Source organism: Mytilinidion resinicola (assembly GCF_010093595.1).
Source record: "Mytilinidion resinicola strain CBS 304.34 unplaced genomic scaffold BDZ99scaffold_17, whole genome shotgun sequence".
Classification (NCBI taxonomy): Eukaryota; Fungi; Ascomycota; class Dothideomycetes; order Mytilinidiales; family Mytilinidiaceae; genus Mytilinidion; species Mytilinidion resinicola.
Genome location: NW_022985453.1, coordinates 710,544 through 727,795, shown reverse-complemented (window position 1 = coordinate 727,795; position 17,252 = coordinate 710,544). Strand labels below are relative to the sequence as shown.

General features: G+C 52.1%; 7 protein-coding genes across 7 annotated transcripts; 3 read left to right on the top strand and 4 right to left on the bottom strand.

The window, feature by feature from the left end:
- The first annotated feature begins 623 nt into the window (after positions 1 to 623).
- Positions 624 to 2,654, top strand: BDZ99DRAFT_102191 (cytochrome P450). Its single transcript, XM_033712321.1, has 2 exons — positions 624 to 1,744; positions 1,836 to 2,654. The coding sequence occupies exons 1-2, from the start codon at positions 716 to 718 to the stop codon at positions 2,568 to 2,570; spliced, it is 1,764 nt and encodes a 587-aa protein (XP_033572975.1). The 5' UTR covers positions 624 to 715; the 3' UTR covers positions 2,571 to 2,654.
- A 333-nt stretch (positions 2,655 to 2,987) lies between these two features.
- BDZ99DRAFT_510924 (putative efflux pump antibiotic resistance protein) lies at positions 2,988 to 5,729 on the bottom strand (the record flags this gene model as incomplete). The annotated part of the gene is made up of 2 exons (XM_033724504.1): positions 2,988 to 4,754; positions 5,487 to 5,729. The coding sequence occupies 2 exons, from the start codon at positions 5,727 to 5,729 to the stop codon at positions 3,180 to 3,182; spliced, it is 1,818 nt and encodes a 605-aa protein (XP_033572974.1). The 3' UTR covers positions 2,988 to 3,179.
- A 22-nt stretch (positions 5,730 to 5,751) lies between these two features.
- Positions 5,752 to 7,235, top strand: BDZ99DRAFT_349805 (S-adenosyl-L-methionine-dependent methyltransferase; the record flags this gene model as incomplete). The annotated part of the gene is made up of 4 exons (XM_033714491.1): positions 5,752 to 6,245; positions 6,310 to 6,491; positions 6,573 to 6,682; positions 6,762 to 7,235. Coding segments are annotated over 4 exons (1,260 nt in total), but the record flags the coding sequence as incomplete, so codon positions are not given.
- Positions 7,236 to 7,726: 491 nt separating this feature from the next.
- BDZ99DRAFT_574238 (uncharacterized protein) lies at positions 7,727 to 9,557 on the bottom strand (the record flags this gene model as incomplete). The annotated part of the gene is made up of 2 exons (XM_033728358.1): positions 7,727 to 8,025; positions 9,426 to 9,557. 2 exons carry the CDS (start codon positions 9,555 to 9,557, stop codon positions 7,783 to 7,785), a joined length of 375 nt encoding a protein of 124 aa, XP_033572972.1. The 3' UTR covers positions 7,727 to 7,782.
- Positions 9,558 to 10,746: 1,189 nt separating this feature from the next.
- On the bottom strand, positions 10,747 to 12,239 carry BDZ99DRAFT_480013 (uncharacterized protein; the record flags this gene model as incomplete). Its single annotated transcript, XM_033722309.1, has 7 exons — positions 10,747 to 10,987; positions 11,024 to 11,086; positions 11,139 to 11,216; positions 11,272 to 11,375; positions 11,449 to 11,587; positions 11,662 to 11,682; positions 12,085 to 12,239. 7 exons carry the CDS (start codon positions 12,237 to 12,239, stop codon positions 10,747 to 10,749), a joined length of 801 nt encoding a protein of 266 aa, XP_033572971.1.
- Positions 12,240 to 13,173: 934 nt separating this feature from the next.
- On the bottom strand, positions 13,174 to 14,203 carry BDZ99DRAFT_524240 (uncharacterized protein; the record flags this gene model as incomplete). Its single annotated transcript, XM_033725883.1, has 6 exons — positions 13,174 to 13,258; positions 13,317 to 13,419; positions 13,483 to 13,629; positions 13,705 to 13,918; positions 13,980 to 13,998; positions 14,064 to 14,203. 6 exons carry the CDS (start codon positions 14,201 to 14,203, stop codon positions 13,174 to 13,176), a joined length of 708 nt encoding a protein of 235 aa, XP_033572970.1.
- A 987-nt stretch (positions 14,204 to 15,190) lies between these two features.
- BDZ99DRAFT_362938 (uncharacterized protein) lies at positions 15,191 to 15,556 on the top strand (the record flags this gene model as incomplete). The annotated part of the gene is made up of 1 exon (XM_033714704.1): positions 15,191 to 15,556. A coding segment is annotated over one exon (366 nt), but the record flags the coding sequence as incomplete, so codon positions are not given.
- Between the last annotated feature and the right edge of the window lie 1,696 nt (positions 15,557 to 17,252).

Here is a 17,252-nt window from a genome sequence, read left to right as displayed (position 1 = left end):
TGCACTGATCTACGTCTCGACCTCTTTATCTGCGTGAGAAGAACGTCCATTGCAGGTGAAAAGGGTATCTACGGGGAATGATTGGGGTGATAAGGGTTGAAGACATTTGTCGTAGGTATCAGGCCCGCGAAGTCTCGGTCGAATTGCAATAACAACCGGGTAGGGCGATGCGGTGCACCAGTGATTTTCCGAGCTGCACCCTCTCTTCACGTCCGGTGGTCTAGCCCCCAACTGAGTTGATCCTGGCATACCTCTTTTCTGGGCTAGTTACTTCACTGGCTTGAGGATTGGTTGGCCAGAAGGTTGCTATTCCCCCCTAAAGGCGCCCGGAGTTTCTCCCTTATATGGTAAAGCTGTGGCTTGATATCAGAGAGCGACCACCCAGCGTGAAGAGAGGCTGTATTGTGCATCAACTTCTACTATGCATGTCATGATGGCCTGGTTCGACCGAAGTTTGTCGGGCCAGGTACGGCGCACAGATCTCCTCGCTGACGCCGAATGTTGGGATAAGGCTCCTTCTGGTCTCCACATCCGCTGACGAAAAGGTAAGACAACAATGTGGAGTTATTCACATAAGCATTAACTCCATTTATATGTGCTACGTTGCGTTACGTGCCATAGCGGACAGAGTCCAATATCCTTTGATTTACTTGCAGCCTCATTGCCTGTTGCGTCTTCCAACATCTCAACCTAGCTAGGATTACACTTCAAAACCATGTCTCTTTCAGATGCAGTCCAACGTGTGGGATCCGAGCTGGCGCCAGCCTCGGCCGGTCTCCTCGCCATCCTCGGGTTGCTGTATTTTCTGTACGAGCGGCTACTCCCCCAGCCTCTCCCAGGAATTCCATACGACCCAAAATCCACCCGGAAACTGCTGGGGGATGGTCCCGACATGGTTCGCGAGGTCGGCGCCACGAGAGAAATCCACGTGTGGTTGTTAAAGAAGGTGAACAAACTCCAAGCACCGCTATGCCAAATCTTCGTCCAGCCCTTTTCCAGGCCCTGGGTCGTCCTCGCCGACTCAGTCGAGGCCCAAAATCTGTTGACACGACGGCCTGAGTTCGACAGATCCAGCTTCGACAAAACTGGCCTTAGTCCACTGGACGGGTTCCACTCTCGCATGACAATGGGCGATTCCTGGAAGCGGACCCGCGCTTGGTTGCAGGACCTCTTAAGCCCCCCTTTTCTCAACAACACAGTCAGCCCTGCCATGTACGAGAATTCGCTCCAGCTGGTGCACTTCTGGGAGACGAAGGCTCGTCTCGCCAACGACCGGCCCTTTGACGTCAACGATGACCTGGACCACGTCGCCCTGGACGGCATGCTGTCCTTTGTGTTTGACCGGCAGTTCGAGCACGCTGCCCTCAGCCCACAGATGCAGGCAGTGGCCCAGCTGGACCCTTCACGCGTCGAGATTGGCCGCCACGGCGAGGCGAAGTTCCCGACGGCGCCATTCAACAAGTTCACCGCCTCTCTTTACGGGACGGTCGACGCTGTAAACGTTGTGACCGCATCCCTGTGGCCAAAGTTCGCCAAGTGGTGGGTCCGCCAGATACCCAGGTACAGCACATCAATAGCCGTAAGGAGGCAGGTCATCAGGGAGCAAGTCCAGGGCGCCATCCGAAGGTTTGAGGCCACGGGCGAAGCCAAAACGGCGATTGAGCACATGTTGGCGCGGGAGAAAAAGGCCGCCGAAAAGCAGGGCCGCAAGCCGGACTATGAGAATCAGGTCTTGATGGACGAGGTGAGATTGAACGTCTTCTTTACCACATCTTCTTAGTGTCCCGTTCTCGCTTTTCCAGTCTTGCTGATTTCGGATACGCCCGTGCGATCAGATTGGGGGCCAATTCATCGCCGGATTCCACACGTCAAGCTCAACACTCTCTTGGATCTTCATCCACCTGACCCGCTCCCCGGACGTCCAAGCCAAGCTGCGGCACGCCCTGCACACGGCCTACAGCGCCGCCCACGCAGAACGGCGGCCCCCCTCGACCGCCGAGCTGACCAAGGGCCGGGTGCCCTACCTCGACGCCGTGCTCGACGAGGTGCTGCGGCTGCACGCGACGCTCCTTTCGCGGCAGGCCATCACCGACACGCAGCTCTTCGGCTACCGCATCCCAAAGGGCACGACCGTGTTCATCATGGCCAATGGGCCAGGATTCCACTCGCCCTCCCTCGCGGCTGCTGCTGCCCTGCGCGACGCGTCGTCCGCAGAGCCGGACAGCGGCTGGGACGAGACGCGCGACATGTTCACCTTCGAGCCGGAGCGCTGGCTGCGCAAGAAAGAAGACGCGTCGACGACGACGACGACAACGGAGGAAGACGCCGGGGTCGAATTCAACGCCAACGCCGCGCCCCAGGCAGCCTTCGGCATGGGCCTGCGCGGCTGTTGGGGCCGCAAGCTGGCGTACGTGGAGCTGCGCATGATCGTGAGCCTGGTGGTGTGGCACTTTGATCTTCTCGCTGTGCCGCCGGCACTGGCCTACCCCTCGGCTACCTTGAGCATCATCCATCGGGCGGATGAGTGCTATGTGCGGCTGAGGCGCAGAGAGGATGTTCGCGATTCTTGAAAGAAGAAGATGATGATGAATGGATTCGCGGATGGAATTTGAAATTCCCTATTTTTCTTATTACACACGCACCCTGTTTTGTGTCGTTGGCCGGGGACAAGCATGGTTTCCTTAAACTCCCTGGCCTTTGCATCGAAAGAAAAGGATCAAGACGACGACTTTATGAAATGTCGCCACGTAATCTCCTTGATGGGACTTGTGTTGTTAAAGATGGCTTTGAGAAGCTTCCCTTTTGCTCGCTCAATACAAACATGTCTTATTTTTCTCAAGATCCTTCAACGTTGAGTGCTGCTCTAGCCGTGATACCATTTCAACACTCACCAAATATTCCCTCTTTTTCATATTGGAGATTGCACGAGAATTAATGGAAATTGACGTCTATACTATATAGACATCCGACAAGGATTTTTCTAAGCTATCGGAATTGCTAACATTAAAGTACAAAGGTAGCCGCGCGCGCAGCAAGGGATTGCGCGGCCCCCTGTAAAGAGAAGTCTATACCTATACCTTATAGCCAACGCCACTAATCCTTTCCGTTACATACAATGCATCGCTATCTAGCCTCTAGGTAGGTCACACAATATCCACCTGAAACGGCGACGCATTTTCTCACATCGCAGCAACGCCGGCGGCACCGCCGAACAGCTTCTCGCGGCGCATCCCGAGGCTCAAGACAGTGACAAGAGCGCCGCCAGCAATGACAAGAATATACGTCTTGTCGATGGCGTTGACGATGGCGCCGAGGACGCGCGTCTTGACGTCCGGGGCGAGGTTCTGCACAAGGCTGGAGCGGACGCCCAGGATGGCGCCCTGGATGGCGGCGGGCGACACGTTGGGCAGGATCTGCTGGATCTTGGTCTGGCTGGAATTGAGGAGAATGGCGTTGGCAATGGCGAGGGAGAGAGTGATGCCGACGAACTGCGCCAGCGTGATGAAGGCGATGGCGGGCGCAATGTCGGCGGCGTCGACAACGGCCTGGGCGACTGAAAACCCGGCCTGCGCGAACATACCAGTCCCAACGCCCATCAGCACCGTGTAGCCGTAGACGCGGCTTTCAGATGCCTCCTGGTCGATCGTGTACATGAGGGCAGAGCCGATGACGACCAGCACACCGCCCGTCAGAAACCACGGCATGTAGTAGCCCAGCTTCGACATGAGGGCGCCATTGATGATGATAAAGACTATTATAACAGCAATAAAGGGGAGCAGCCGAACGCCGGCATCGAGGGGACCGTCGCTACGCGTGAACTGGAAGAAGATGGGGATCATGTAGGTCGGCACAAAGAGCAAAGCGCCGCTTGCTGCAGTGCAACTGAAGAGCATAAGCACCGTGCGCGACCGGAAGAAGTGCACAGGGATAATGCGCCGCGGCGTCGTGGTGAAAATACTCCAGACCTGCTGAACGCCCAGCGCAATGAAAAGCACGCCAGCCACAACAAACAGGGCGATGATACGCCCTGAGTTCCACGGATACGTGACACCGCCCAAGTTGACGGCCAGCAGCAGGGCCGCCAGCGCTGCAGCCTGCAGTATGATGCCGGCGTAATCCATCTCAGCGGCTCTCGCCCGGAACGGCGTCCCAGGACGGGGATCCTTGCTGGGAATGAGAAAGATGTAGGCGGGTGCGCAGGCAGCGCCGATAAAGAGGTTGATGTAGAAGGCCCATCGCCAGCCCACCGAGGACTCGCTGAAGGCACCGCCGATGACGGGGCCCAGCACCGTGCCAAGACCCCAGCTAAAGCCGGTGAGGGAGACGTACATGGGGCGCTCGGTCATGGTGGTGGTCGCAGCGATGAGGGTCATGCATCCGATGTACTGGCCCGAGCCGCCCACGCCGGCGATGGCGCGTCCCAGGATCATGACATTCATGGACGGCGCTGCGCCACAGATAGCCGAACCGACCTCAAAGATAAAGACATGGAAGATGTAGAACCACTTGGCGTTGAAGTTTCCGTAGACGCGGCCCCAGGCCAGATTGGTGGCTGTGGCGGACAGCAGGAACGCGACGCTCAGCCACGCCAGATCCTGGACGTGGCCGAATTCCTCGACGATGACGGCCTGGAGGACGGCCACGACGGTGGCGTCGAGGGCATACAGGAAGGTGGAGAAAAGGATGGCCGAGATGAACAGGAACCACTTCCATCCACTGAGGTTGCGTGGGCGGGGCTCCGGATCCTGGTCACGCTGCTGATCCTGGTCGTGCTGCTTCTCGTCGCTGGTTGAGTTTCTGGTAGGACTGGTCGAGCTGTCCTCGACAGCACTGTCGTCGGCTAGGCTGGTTGCCGTTGGGTCCTTGTCGTCAAGCGCCGCCATAGCTGCAGATGGATTGGAAATGGACGGGGAAACGTCCGCTCGTCTTGGTGCTGGACAATGGGTGGGGGAAGAGCGAGCCCGCATTCCATCGGGCCACCTTGTGTGTCTGATATAACTGCAAGCAAGGGAGCGTGTTGCTGCTTGCGGGGTTGTGTGGATTGCCAATGCATGATTGGATTGGTAATGCGCCGCGGTGGCCGTCTACGATCGTGTGTGTTTGTCGTGTGCTTGTCACGTGCTGGTACCTTGCAGATGTCAAGCGCCGAACTGATGCCCGTGAAATGTCGGCCGAAAGAATCGCGCTGACCTAACACGCAGCCCCACACAGTGCATCAGCAATATCGGCCTCGCTCCCGTCAGGCGCGCCGTGTTAGGCCGAGTGCAGGCTAGCATCCGGCGATCGCTGCCGATGCCGTCTCACCCGCGTGCAGGCGGTGGCTGCGGCGATCTGTTTAGCGGCATGGCTCCAGGCGGGTGAATGGGCCTTGGCAAATCACGACGCGGCCCGAAGAGGTGCTGTCTGGGGCCGGCCGTGCTAGACCGACATCAGCTAGTCCGGCTGCACAAAAGCTCCGTGGGCCCAACTTCCACGAACGAGCTCACATTCACCTCTACCGACATATCTCGGAACTGAAAACAGCCCCTGACGCTGTAATCATCAACGTCGGCCCTGACCGAACACGCAGCACCACACAGTGCATGCTTCGCCCGACGCATGCTCGACGGCTTCCTGGGGTCGGTGGCTCGCGCGCAACCGCGTGAACTCGACAAGAATTGATCAAACGTATAAGGACGACGCTCGCAGCAGCCATGGGGCTCCGTAAGCAGCATTTTAAATTCAACCATGTCCGCGCACCCCAACGGAACAGTCTCCAAGGCCCCTGATGGGAACCTGCTCGCCCTTGCCGACGACGTGGTCAGGCACACACAGGCTGTCGCAGAGTACCTGCGGGCGAACAACTATGCCCAGCCTACATTTGCGCCGGACTCAATTGACCGTCCCGAGACGCCCGAGTACGCAAAGCTCCACAGCAGGCTGAAGCAGTCCCTGGAAAACCTCCAGTACCTCGTCGAGGGCCCCAAGAGGCACTTCCGCGCTCTTAGCTGCCAAGGATACGAACTTGCAGCCATCCAAGTGGCCCTCGACTTCAACTTCTTCACCATTGTCCCCACAGAGGGGCACATCTCGCTGACAGAGCTAGCCAAGCAGGCTGGCGTCGACCTCGACAGGACCAGCCGCATCGTCCGTCTCTTAGCCACCGAATTCATCTTCCGCGAGCCCACGCCCGGATACGTTGCACACAGCCCCAGCTCGTACCTCCTGCATGTAGACGAGGAGATCCGTTCGACGCTCCATTACACGTACGTTGCCAACGTGGGGTTGCTGCTATCACGTGCTAACTCTCCGGGTCCGCCTGGATTGCAGAGTCGATGAGATGCTTCAGGCGGCCTCGTCTACGGCCGACAATGTGAGGGCGTCGCCGCACGAGTATGACAGCGCTCTCACCCCGTTCGTGACGCGGCATGGCCTTCCCATCTTCGAATACTACGAGAACGACACCCAACGATCGATTCGTTTCGCTAAGGCCATGGCTGGATGGGCGAAATGTACGTCCTTTGCTTTCTCTAGAATCTCTGTTTTTCGATGTCAGTGCCGTGATCCAAACCCGTGGGCTAAGCGGTCGACAGTAAATTTGAATATCAATGCACTCAAAGACTCCTTCCCCTGGGCGGATCTCAAGGGCACTGTGGTGGACGTTGGCGGCGGCAGTGGCAAGGTCTCCATAACTTTGGCCCAGGTAACTAAGCAGCCCTCACCTGCCCTCATTTATGCACTTCTTACCATCGATGCCATCTGACCGCGAGCCCTCAACGCAGCACTTTCCCGCTCTTGACTTCATAGTGCAAGACTCGGCCGACATGCACGTAGCGGGCCAGTCGCTGCTCACCGACGACATCCGCGGCCGCGTCTCCTTCATGCAGCACAGCTTCTTCGAGCCACAGCCGGTGGGCGATGCTGCCGCCTTCATTCTGCGCGCATGCGCGCTCAACTGGTGCGATCGCGACGTCGTCACTATGTTGCGTGCTCTGGTGCCGGGGCTCGAACGCTCCAAGCCCACCACGCCGCTGCTCATCAACGACCTCGTCGTGCCGGTGCAGGGCACACTGACGCGCGACTTTGAGCGCGGCCTCCGCCAGATTGACCTCATCATGCTAGTGGGCTTCGGCGGCAAGCTGCGCACTGAGGCGGAGTTTGGCGCCCTTCTAAAGCAGGCAGACGAGAGATACGAAATCCGCGGCTACCGCCCTGAGGGTCTCATGGGCTTGATAGAGGTCTACCTGCGGCGCTAAGCAACGACTCAGAGGTGCGAGCCGCAGCAAGTTGGGCGGGAATAGTCGTCTGTTGCAGAATCGATCAACTCGTTCTCATACATGTACGAATTTCTTTGCTCTTGAGTGAGTTGCTCGTCGCGACAGACTGGAGTATCGTCGGGATGCAATCTAGATATATCTTACGAACGCTTCCAGGTTCGATATGTTTTAGAAATGAATATACCGATATGGGGAAGCGCATGAAGTTGTAGGCTCATGGACCCTGGCGTATTTTTTGAATGCTTCCCAGTGCTAGTCAGACTCTGCCAAAGTGTTTTGTGGACCTATACAATGAGGGGTGTCAGCAAATCGCATTTCGATTCCACATCTTTCTTCCACCTTTCCATTGCGTCATCCGCAAGACCCCTGAGTACAACAAACAATTTGTCATGCTGTCATCCACGTCAATGTTCTTGAATCCCCTCGTCCTCTCGCTCCAACGTCAACCGGCCATTGTTATTCGTGACAGTGGCATGGCTCGTGATCTTACCTGCAAAGGCGGGTGAGAAAGCGCACAGCAACGCAGTCAGGTCTGGTAAGGTGATTTCTTTTCGACGCGGCAGTTGAAGGCTAAGCATCGCAGCGCAAGACGCGGATGGAGATTCAAGCCTGGTAGCGAGTATTCGACACGCAAGCATGAGTAGTTGGATGGCACAACCACGAAGCGCTCGAACTTCTCGAATTGTGAGAAGACGAATCTTGCAGCGTCCACATTAAGCGCGATGGTAAACTGGTTGAGGAATATGTGTCTCGAGAGGTCGAAAGCTGCCTGTGATGCTATTAGTAGCTTTTACGATTACAGGATCAAAGATGAATCATTGCCTACCGGTTGCAAGTAGCACTGCATATTCTTAGTGACACCCCTTCGAATAAGGCGTTGAAGTAGTCCTAGAGATGAGCCTCTCAAAAAACTTCACTGAGTTTTTTGTGTCGACTACAACACAAAGTGACTCGAGGGTCGAGGTCGTTGATGCTAGTTCCTCCATTCTTGGCCCTTGCTTCCTGCCGCGCCGTGCAACTATGATACCAGCTTCGCAGCTTCCCAACTCCGCATGAACAAGATTTCTCTCTCACAATACGGAAGTAGTCCTGGAGTTCCGTCTCTGTTCGATAGACGAGTTCCTCGTGGTGGCGAACGTTCAAATTTACAGTGCTGATGATCGAATAAAGAGATTTGGCTGCTGGAATCACTCTCAAGCTCAGACCTGTGGATCCTCATCTAGATCTATATTATCTATAAGCTCTGCATACTCCTCCGCATCTACATCCACAGTAAGTGTAGATCTATACAGCTTCATACGTACAAGTGCGTAGCTACAACATCAGCTTCCGTCCTACATAGCTTCACAAAGTCACGTTATGTTGAAGTGAATCATTTATTGTATTCCACTCGAGGTGCAAAGCCCATATATAATATGGGAGATGTCTGCATGTGACCGGTAGATCCAAAGTCACGTGGCCGAGGGCGTCAGATTGCTATCTTCCAACACGTTACTCTGCTTTCCATCACGTATCACTTATTTACCTTAATATAATCTCATATTCAATTCAATCTATCTGACGAACTCTTGGCGATTCTGTTAGCAATGACCAATCATGTAACAGTTTCTTCTTTTCTGTTACAAGAGCGCATTCCTCTTTCCTGGTATTTTTGTCCTTACAGGAGGTTTTCTGCAGGTTTTATCGGGATGCGCAGAGTCAAGAACGACTCTCTGAAAGGAGGAGGGAGTGTTATAAGCCAGGTCCTATATACAGATAAATAGACGCCTTGAAGGGTGCGCTTCGCATGCATTGGCTGATGTTGATGAGGTCACTAGAAGAAGTGTGTGGACTATAGGCTGTTGCTGTCTAAGGTACCTAAGCTTATTATGCAGTACGCAAAACCATAACAACATCGACCTAATTCAGGAGCTCTAGCAATATCATCAGTTCCCCTGCCTGATTTCAACCCTTGACGCTCTCTCCTTTAACAGCCCCCTAAATCAGACCTCCTCCATAACTCATCTAGACTCAGGCTGCCGCCGTCCGAGGCACCTTAACGCATTACCACAGTGCGCAAAACCCCAGCAACAGGGACGTACAATCAGACGTTGAACTTTTTCATTAAACTAAACCACCAAGCTGCTTGAATATACCTCCACCATCTCAATACAACACAGCTCCGCGTACGTCCAGGACTGCGAAGATGATTCGTTTCACGGCGAGAAGGATGTTGAAATTTGCCGAACCAGAGTTTGAGAAGAGCCCAAACGGGGAGAAACATGCAGACGGATAGTACCAGCAAGTATGGACCTTCGGCATCATGGCCCACTCGTACTCGTAATTTACCCAAGCTTTTCTGGAGAGACTTGGTGGCAACCCACGGAGGGAACGTCAACCAGTGGGTTCGGAAATCGCTCTTCCTCGCACGAACAGCGAGATTTCGAACGGTATAAGGCGACTCCATGATATCTGTATCGGCTCGATGGTAGCACGAGAAGCAAAGCCAACAAAGTGAGATAAAGTGACGAGAAAAAAGGTGCCTGCTCTAACGGCTCCAGGGTTAGATGATATAAAGAATTCTACAAGGTCGCCTTCAGTGCTGAAAAAAAGACCCGCGATGACGGGGTACATCATTGACGATATGGTAGACACGCTCGTGGAAATTACCACAAGCCAATGACGGCAGCGTAAGGCTTTTAGCAACGCAATGACAGGGTTCTTGGAGAGATAATCCAGACAAATACTTTCTTCTGCCTCTGCGGGCGGTAGAAAGGGATCTGCCTCCCGAGCGCTTGGCTGGCTAGGAGGCTATGCGAGAACCGTTGGTGAAGTCAGTGTCGGGTTCACAAGCTTTCGAGACACCCTGGTCCGAGCTGGCGAAATGGTAGCGGGCGTGGTATGGGCGGGTTTCTACGGGATTTCTACCTTTATAATCAGCAAATTGCCACGAAATAGGCGATAACACCGCCGCCAAACTACGTTTATCGAGTCTCTTACTCTGTACTTACCTCTTAAGTGTATGTGTTCGTCGGAGTTCAGTTTGACGGGTCTCTATGTTACAAAACGGCCCCAACGCTTCAACGAGTGATAAGGGGGGCTCTGTATGAGCGCGGTTATCAGAGAGCGCGGCTATCAGAGAGCGCGGCTATCAGAGAGCGCGGCTATCAGAAAGCGCGGCTATCAGAGAGCGCGGCCAGGCCAACATGTTCTCAGCTACTACATCCCCTTCCATCCGAAATGGGGTCGTAAAGTCTTGGTCATGTCCCTCATTGACGATGTGGCTCGGCCAAGAAATCAAACGAGCTCCACTATTCTAATTGACTGGAAAACTAGATGACAAGCGAGCCTGTGTCGAGTTCCGTCTCTTCCTTGGATCTGTCCGCAAAGCACCATGTTTTCTCTTGTTGATGTGAAAGATGTGATGCTGTATGTGACTCCTTTTAACACCGCCATGCCAGAAGCCGGAACTCTATGAAAGGAATTGAAAACGGTGAGCCGATGGTGGCATCTAATCAACCCAGTGGCGAGACGGAGGTATTTCCAATACAATGCTTGATGTTAGAACTTTTCCCGCAGTGGGCAGTGGAGCAGGAGGCTCCGGTGTTCCCGTAAAATGATACTTAGCAGCGAAATGTGCCGAACTCATCCGGGTCATGAAGCATGTCTTGGTTTCCAAGTGTAGGTGGATCTTCCCTTGTGTCCCACACTGGGCCTGATCTGTTGAGGACATTGGCATCACTAAAGCAGCCCTTGGTACCTCTTCATCTCTAAGAGATATCACTTACATGTAGAAACCCTTAGTTCTCATCATATATTGGGTCATCGCCAAATTCGCATAGTTCTGCGGGCTGGTCCCGATATTAGTTCACTAAGTTAGTGAGCAGTAGAAAGAATACTTACTTATTCGCAGCAGCATAAAATGGTTCCCCTTCGGAATATGCTAGATATTTCACCTGGGTGGGCGTATAAGCCTTAAATCTACGTAATACTGGGGTTAGTGCCGCTTTGAGCAGATCAGTGACTGAGAACTCACGACTTTCCTTCCCCGTGGTTCCAATATGTCTCATCGGTCATATAATTAGCAGTTTTGACTGAGACTTTGCCGATCCAGCTAACATGCATGAGCTCATGGGCCCGCTGCGAAGGAGTATTAGCTACGATTTTGACATTATTAATGACGGCTCTGAAACGTCTCGCCGCACATTTATACCTCTGTTTGTATACTGTCCCAGCACGTCTCTGGTGTTCCCGCTACCCATGGCCGAAGCAATCGCTCCTTCGAGGTCCCGCTGCAAGAAATAATTGGGGCAGAAATTGATATGATTGTTCCTGTCGCCGCCGTGTATTGTCTAGTTTGCGTAGCTTAGCTATGGGCTTTCGGATTCATACATAGTGCAGTAATATTGAAACGTGTAAGACCTACATACGTAAAGGTTCCTTCGCACTAAAAATGGCTTAGTAAATTACGAATAGTGGTGTACTGTAACTTTACGTACCTCATTAAGTAGATCATCGAAACGTACGTGCAACCTCCATCCGACAAACCAATCTAACGTCTGGCGAGCCTATCAAAAGGGACTGTTAGTCAGGCGAGTAAATTCCTTGCATTTTCCTAATATGTCTATGTTCTCTGCCAGGGAAGCGCGGGTCAGCAGTACGTATAAGCGGTGGAGAGTAATGTACTACCTTAAATGGTACGCCTAATTCCCTTTTTTCAAAACTGCGGTCTAAAAGTATTAAGTACTGATGCATCGTTCCAATCCATTTTGTAGTTGTTAGTAGGGGTGCCCCCCTACGTATTAGCCAGCTTAAATGTGTGTACTTTCTAGAGGCTTTCCAGACTTACTCGCCCGCATCGCCGGGTCTACAGTCTTGTTGCTCCTCTGGAATTATCTTTTGCATCTCGTAGAATCCAGCTTTGATAATTTTCTTTTTAGTATCATCATCATCACTATATTTATCTTTGACTACGCATTTATCCCATTCGGTTAATACAACCATAGGACCCAGGGTGTTGTTCCTAGAATTTGGCTTGATTTGAACATCCTTGTAGTTGTGATCTTCGTTAGTAGTGTCCGCGAAGACAGGTATTGTTATATATAAGAGCAAAATGAACCACTAGAAAGACGCTATTAAAGACACATGTGAAGAGGATAATAATAAGGCTGGAAAATACCTCTACGCTGAAGTCTTCTCCTACTATATATACAAAGGTAGAATTGGGTTGAACGTTACGTGGACACAGCGAGCTCACGACGCATGCGGCGCAGAGTGAGGATCCGGGCATGAGGCGTGGCTGGCCAAGAAACATATCCGAAACGTAAGGCATACACCTCTTGAAATAGCATTCAAGCTGCTCAGGCCCACGAAACTTCCTACGTGGCGGGAAGGCGGACACTTGGAGGGCCATGATTGGGAGAGTAGGATATGCCGAGAGCTTTGAGGACAGATGGATACGCGGCGAAGACTGTGGAAGTGTTGGACTGCGCTAGGCTTGGATCAACTTCCTATCAGTCGCATCTATTTGGCATCCTTTGAGGCTGGGTAGCGGCTTGGGTGTTTTGAGTCCGAGAGTCTTTGTGAGGCACAAAATCATAGTGCTAAAAACAACACGCGAATTAGAGCTAGAAAAAACAACGGAGGTCCATCGGGGGTCTTGGTACTTCGATTAGTGGTAATTGGTGGAATTACTTATTTAACGATTATTATTATCATACGTGCAGAGGCGTGTTTTGAGAAATCGCGAGAAATGATGGCTTCCCCTCTCCCTTCTTTCATCACACATACACAACTACAGACAGCTGAACATAGTATTGCTACGTATTGAAGGTCCAACTCCTGGAATGATAAAGCCAGTGGTATCGGCGGAAACCCTCTCCTATAAAAGAACATATCATTAACTGATCACCGGAAGTTGCTGTTGCATATTGCTAGCCTATTCTAAATCTGTCGGAACGTAGGGCCTTGCAGGATACCAACCCCATTTGGAGTCATCCTGGATGTAGCTGGCTATAGCGAACCTGCAAACTGTGGATCAGTCTTGAATCTGCTAATAGTCCGAGAGAATGGAAGATATACCGGCCATATGTATCAGCACTCTCCAGAGGGCGCAAGTAATCGAGATCTCTCTCGAGAACGAGGATTTCGACAGTCCTGGCATCGGAAACCCATGTCTTAACACCTTCGGTGAAGAATTTGTGACCCATTGAAAATTGGCCGCCGGTTCCTTCGGCATGTCACGAACCAACGTCATGTTTCATCATCAGGACCGTAATCCAGTGAATGGCTCGGTTGTCGTAGTAATTCAAGTTGTGGCGATCGCGGTCATTTCCCTTAGACCTCCCTATCTCCATTGCCCCTTTCAGGGGAGGGAGCCTGAACCAAGAGTCGCCTTGAGGTAATAGCAAATTTTAGCATTTTCCTGGTAGTCGGGATGGGGCCATTTCAACGTGAGATAGTAACTTACAGAACATGATGGCATCATGTCCATCGGCGTAATTAGAGACCACGATGATATGCCCAGGCCATCCATCTGGCTTTTGATAATCGTCTTTGTGATCTCCATCAAGTGACTTGTCGTGACAGAGCACTTGTGTGTTGTACCCTGTGAACCAGTTCCCGTTGCCGAATTTGTACGCATAATGAAAATTATCCTGCAGTTTTTGCCGATAGTCTTTGAACTGTACCTCACGGAGTTAGGAATGTGTTTCTCTGTCCGAAAGGGTATATCATCTGACTGACCAGTAGACCGGTTGGACTTCTGTGAAAGAGCTATTAACTAATCGAATACATGCAAAAGCAAGATAAATCCAGCTCATCACTTACCCAAAGAATTGAACCACAAGTGCGCCGTTCCAGTTGATAGTCCAGGTGCTTTGGGTCCCAACCACTGTCGACTTTTCCTTTAAGGCGTCTAGTATTGCGCCTTTTTCGCCATCGCTACAATCGTTCCACCCGTATAGCATGTATTGAGCGGTGAAATTCTCAGTTGATGGATTTGGTAAGATGGGATCTGGCTACGGGGCTAGGTTTGGATCTTGGGCAAGAACCACACAGATCACAAACGCGAAGTAAGGAAGAAGACGTAGCATTCTGGATGGGAGCAAGACTTATGGATGAGGAACGGATGGGACAAGCGGAGATAGAGTGGAAAGATATGAAAGGTGGAAGAATGATGGCAATGCCACGATTCGCCACCCAGAGAAGAGATCTGGCATCAAATTTGCAACCATTTCATTGCCCATGGAGACCTGTGCCGCATTATCGAGACTCCCTCGTCGATAGAATTTCATGCATGCGGAGGGAAATGCAAGCTGCGCACCGTGGAAGGTGACTGCTGGAATTCCTCTTAAGCTTTGACCTATAGATCTATTGGCTCGGCATACACCTCCGCCTTTTCAATTACATATATAAGCTCGCACATTCACTACAATACAAACTCATGTTCACTTCAATCTATCTGACAAACTCCTGGCGTATCCGCCAGTAATCAGAAGGCATCTGAGGTATTGCACGCCCCTGGCTTTACACTTGAAACATGAGCAGGACGCTGGAATACTTGACTCCGTGGTGAGAGACGGCAATCAAGGCGCTTACAGGTCATCTGAGCCATCCTCCTTGGGACGGAACTTCGCCTTGTTGCATCGCCGTAGTGTTGCTGTGCGGCCGCTTGGCGGGGGCCACATAGAATAGGCCCCGAGGTCCCCTCACCCAGCGACTTGACCAGATCAAGCAGGCTTCATCATACCACGTAGCTCCTGTACATTTGCAACCTCATCTTACCGCCAATGATCCCAGATGCAGGTGGGAGTTTCATGGTAGTCGTTAGCCTCATGGCGGCTGTGGTCTCCTCCGTGGATCATCTCCCTGGTACGCCCTTTCCGCTGCGTCACCAATATCGGTTACGGTTCAACGGGAACCAAGTAATAGGAGGAAACGTCCAGTCCGGCCCCTGGGGATATGATTACTTCCTCTGGGCGTATCCCGAACAAAGGCAGATGAACACCGTCATCTACCTGCGAACAAACACGCCTGCCTTGATCACCTATGTGCTCGGCCCAGAATGGAAGACGGAGCTCGACCAAAGCGGCCATAAATACCTAGAAAAGCCCGACGAAGGCTGGGCCGATGTGGACGAAGCGGCACTGGCGCTGCGGATGCGGCGGGCTGGTGGGGCGGTTATCGACATCAGCAAGACCTATGGAATGGCGTGGCTGTACGAAGACGTGTGCACGTCCGAATGGTGGGCAGTTGAAAAGAGGCGCAAATACGTGTTCGGATGGCCAGAGACGGGCGGGGTGTTGGTCTTGGCGCTGCCGTTGAGAGTTGGGCCTGAGGCATGGAGACGGGACGAGTATGGGAATTTGCTGGATCCGAGCCTATATGAGACGATGTGGGGGAAGAGTAATGATGAGGTGGATGCGTTGATCCATGGTGGGATACACCTGGGTCGTCTTGCTCGTGTTGAGACGATGATGGAGTTTTGTAAGGGGTTGGAGGAGCTCGGTGCGAGGTTCTACGAGAACATCGGGGAGAGTGAAGAGGTCAGGGAGGTGGGATTGGCGGATGAGCAGAGAGCCTTCGAGTTTCAGGGATATAGTCTGTAGAGCATTCAATTTCGTCTCCAATAATTGGAAGTGCTGACTTGAGAGTGACTCGGGAATGAGTACGTGAGCGTGATCAGAAGAGTGCAAGCGCGGTATCAGAACCGACTCTTGTCTTCAAAGAAGGGACCATACTTTCCAACTCGACACGCTGAAAGAAACAAGAAACGGGCATGTTGAATTTGAACTGTTGCTTGATTATGCTTCAAGAATCCGATCTCATGAGGTCGGTAATCCCCCACAAAAGCGGGATATCCCGCTCTCTCAGCTTTCAAATCTTCTCTTGTTTTATCTATCTTAGCCTTACCCTTACGTATGAGAGCCGATGATCCAAGTTAGAGGTAATTCCTATTTTTCGAATGCACTGTAACCGCGGGATGCTACAAGCACGGCAAGATGCTAATCATGTATCGGGTTTTTCTTTTCTGTCACAAGAGCGCATTCCTCTTTCCTGATATTTTTGTATTTACTGGAGGACGCCTTGAAGCGTGAGCTTCGCATGCATTGGCTGTTGTTGATGTCCTTTGACAACCACCCGGAATTAGGTCACTAGAAGCAGTGTGTGGACTATAGGATGCCGCCGTCTGAGATGCTTCAACTTATTATCACGGTACACAAAACCATAACAACATCGACCTAATTGAGGACCCCTAGCAATATCATCAGCTTCCCTTCCTCATTTCAACCCTTGAACCTCTCTCCTTTGACAGCCCTCCTAAATCAAACCTACTCTTTCACTCATCTAGGCTCATGCTGCCGTCGTCTGAGGTACCTCAAATCATAATCACAGGGCGCAAAATCCCAGCAACAAGGACGCATAATCAGACGTTGAACGTCTCCATTAAACTAAACCACCCAAAAAGAGCCCCTAGCGGCTCGAAAACACCTTCATCATCTCAATACAACACAGCGGGAACATCTCAGCCATTGCGTATTGCAACATGTATATGTCATCGATTCTAGCGCACCTCGTCACGTCTGTGTAAGTGATGGTTGAGAGGGGATGTGAAGTGGCGCTATGCCGCTACCGCAAATAGCCCACAGCCAGTACCCAGCTTCGAATGCGCACTAGTGGGAGGTACAGAAATCTAGGCCACTTATACCTCCACTTCTTTCTGCTTCTCATAACACCCCTTTAAAAACTCTACTCGCACTTCAGCAGCCCAGTCTAACAATTCCAAGTCTACTATGCCGTCCTCCCACCCCCGCGTCCAGCCTACAGTGTTCATACCTGGCGTTCTCCTCCTATCCGCATTGGCTGCTGATGTATACCAAGCCCTAAAATTATGCCCACCGCTTCTCCTCATAATCAGCTCCTTCATCCTTCAATTCCTACTTATCAGTGCAAACATCCAAACAGTACTCAACCGCTTGGAGGGTGTACTGCCAGGCACGTACATAATCCTTCTGT

Coding starts and splice junctions, on each gene's coding strand:
- BDZ99DRAFT_102191 (XM_033712321.1), top strand. CDS start 716: ATGTCTCTTTCAGATGCAGTCCAACGTGTGGGATCCGAGCTGGCGCCA. Junction 1,745..1,835: donor ATCAGGTCTTGATGGACGAG/GTGAGATTGAAC, acceptor CCGTGCGATCAG/ATTGGGGGCCAATTCATCGC.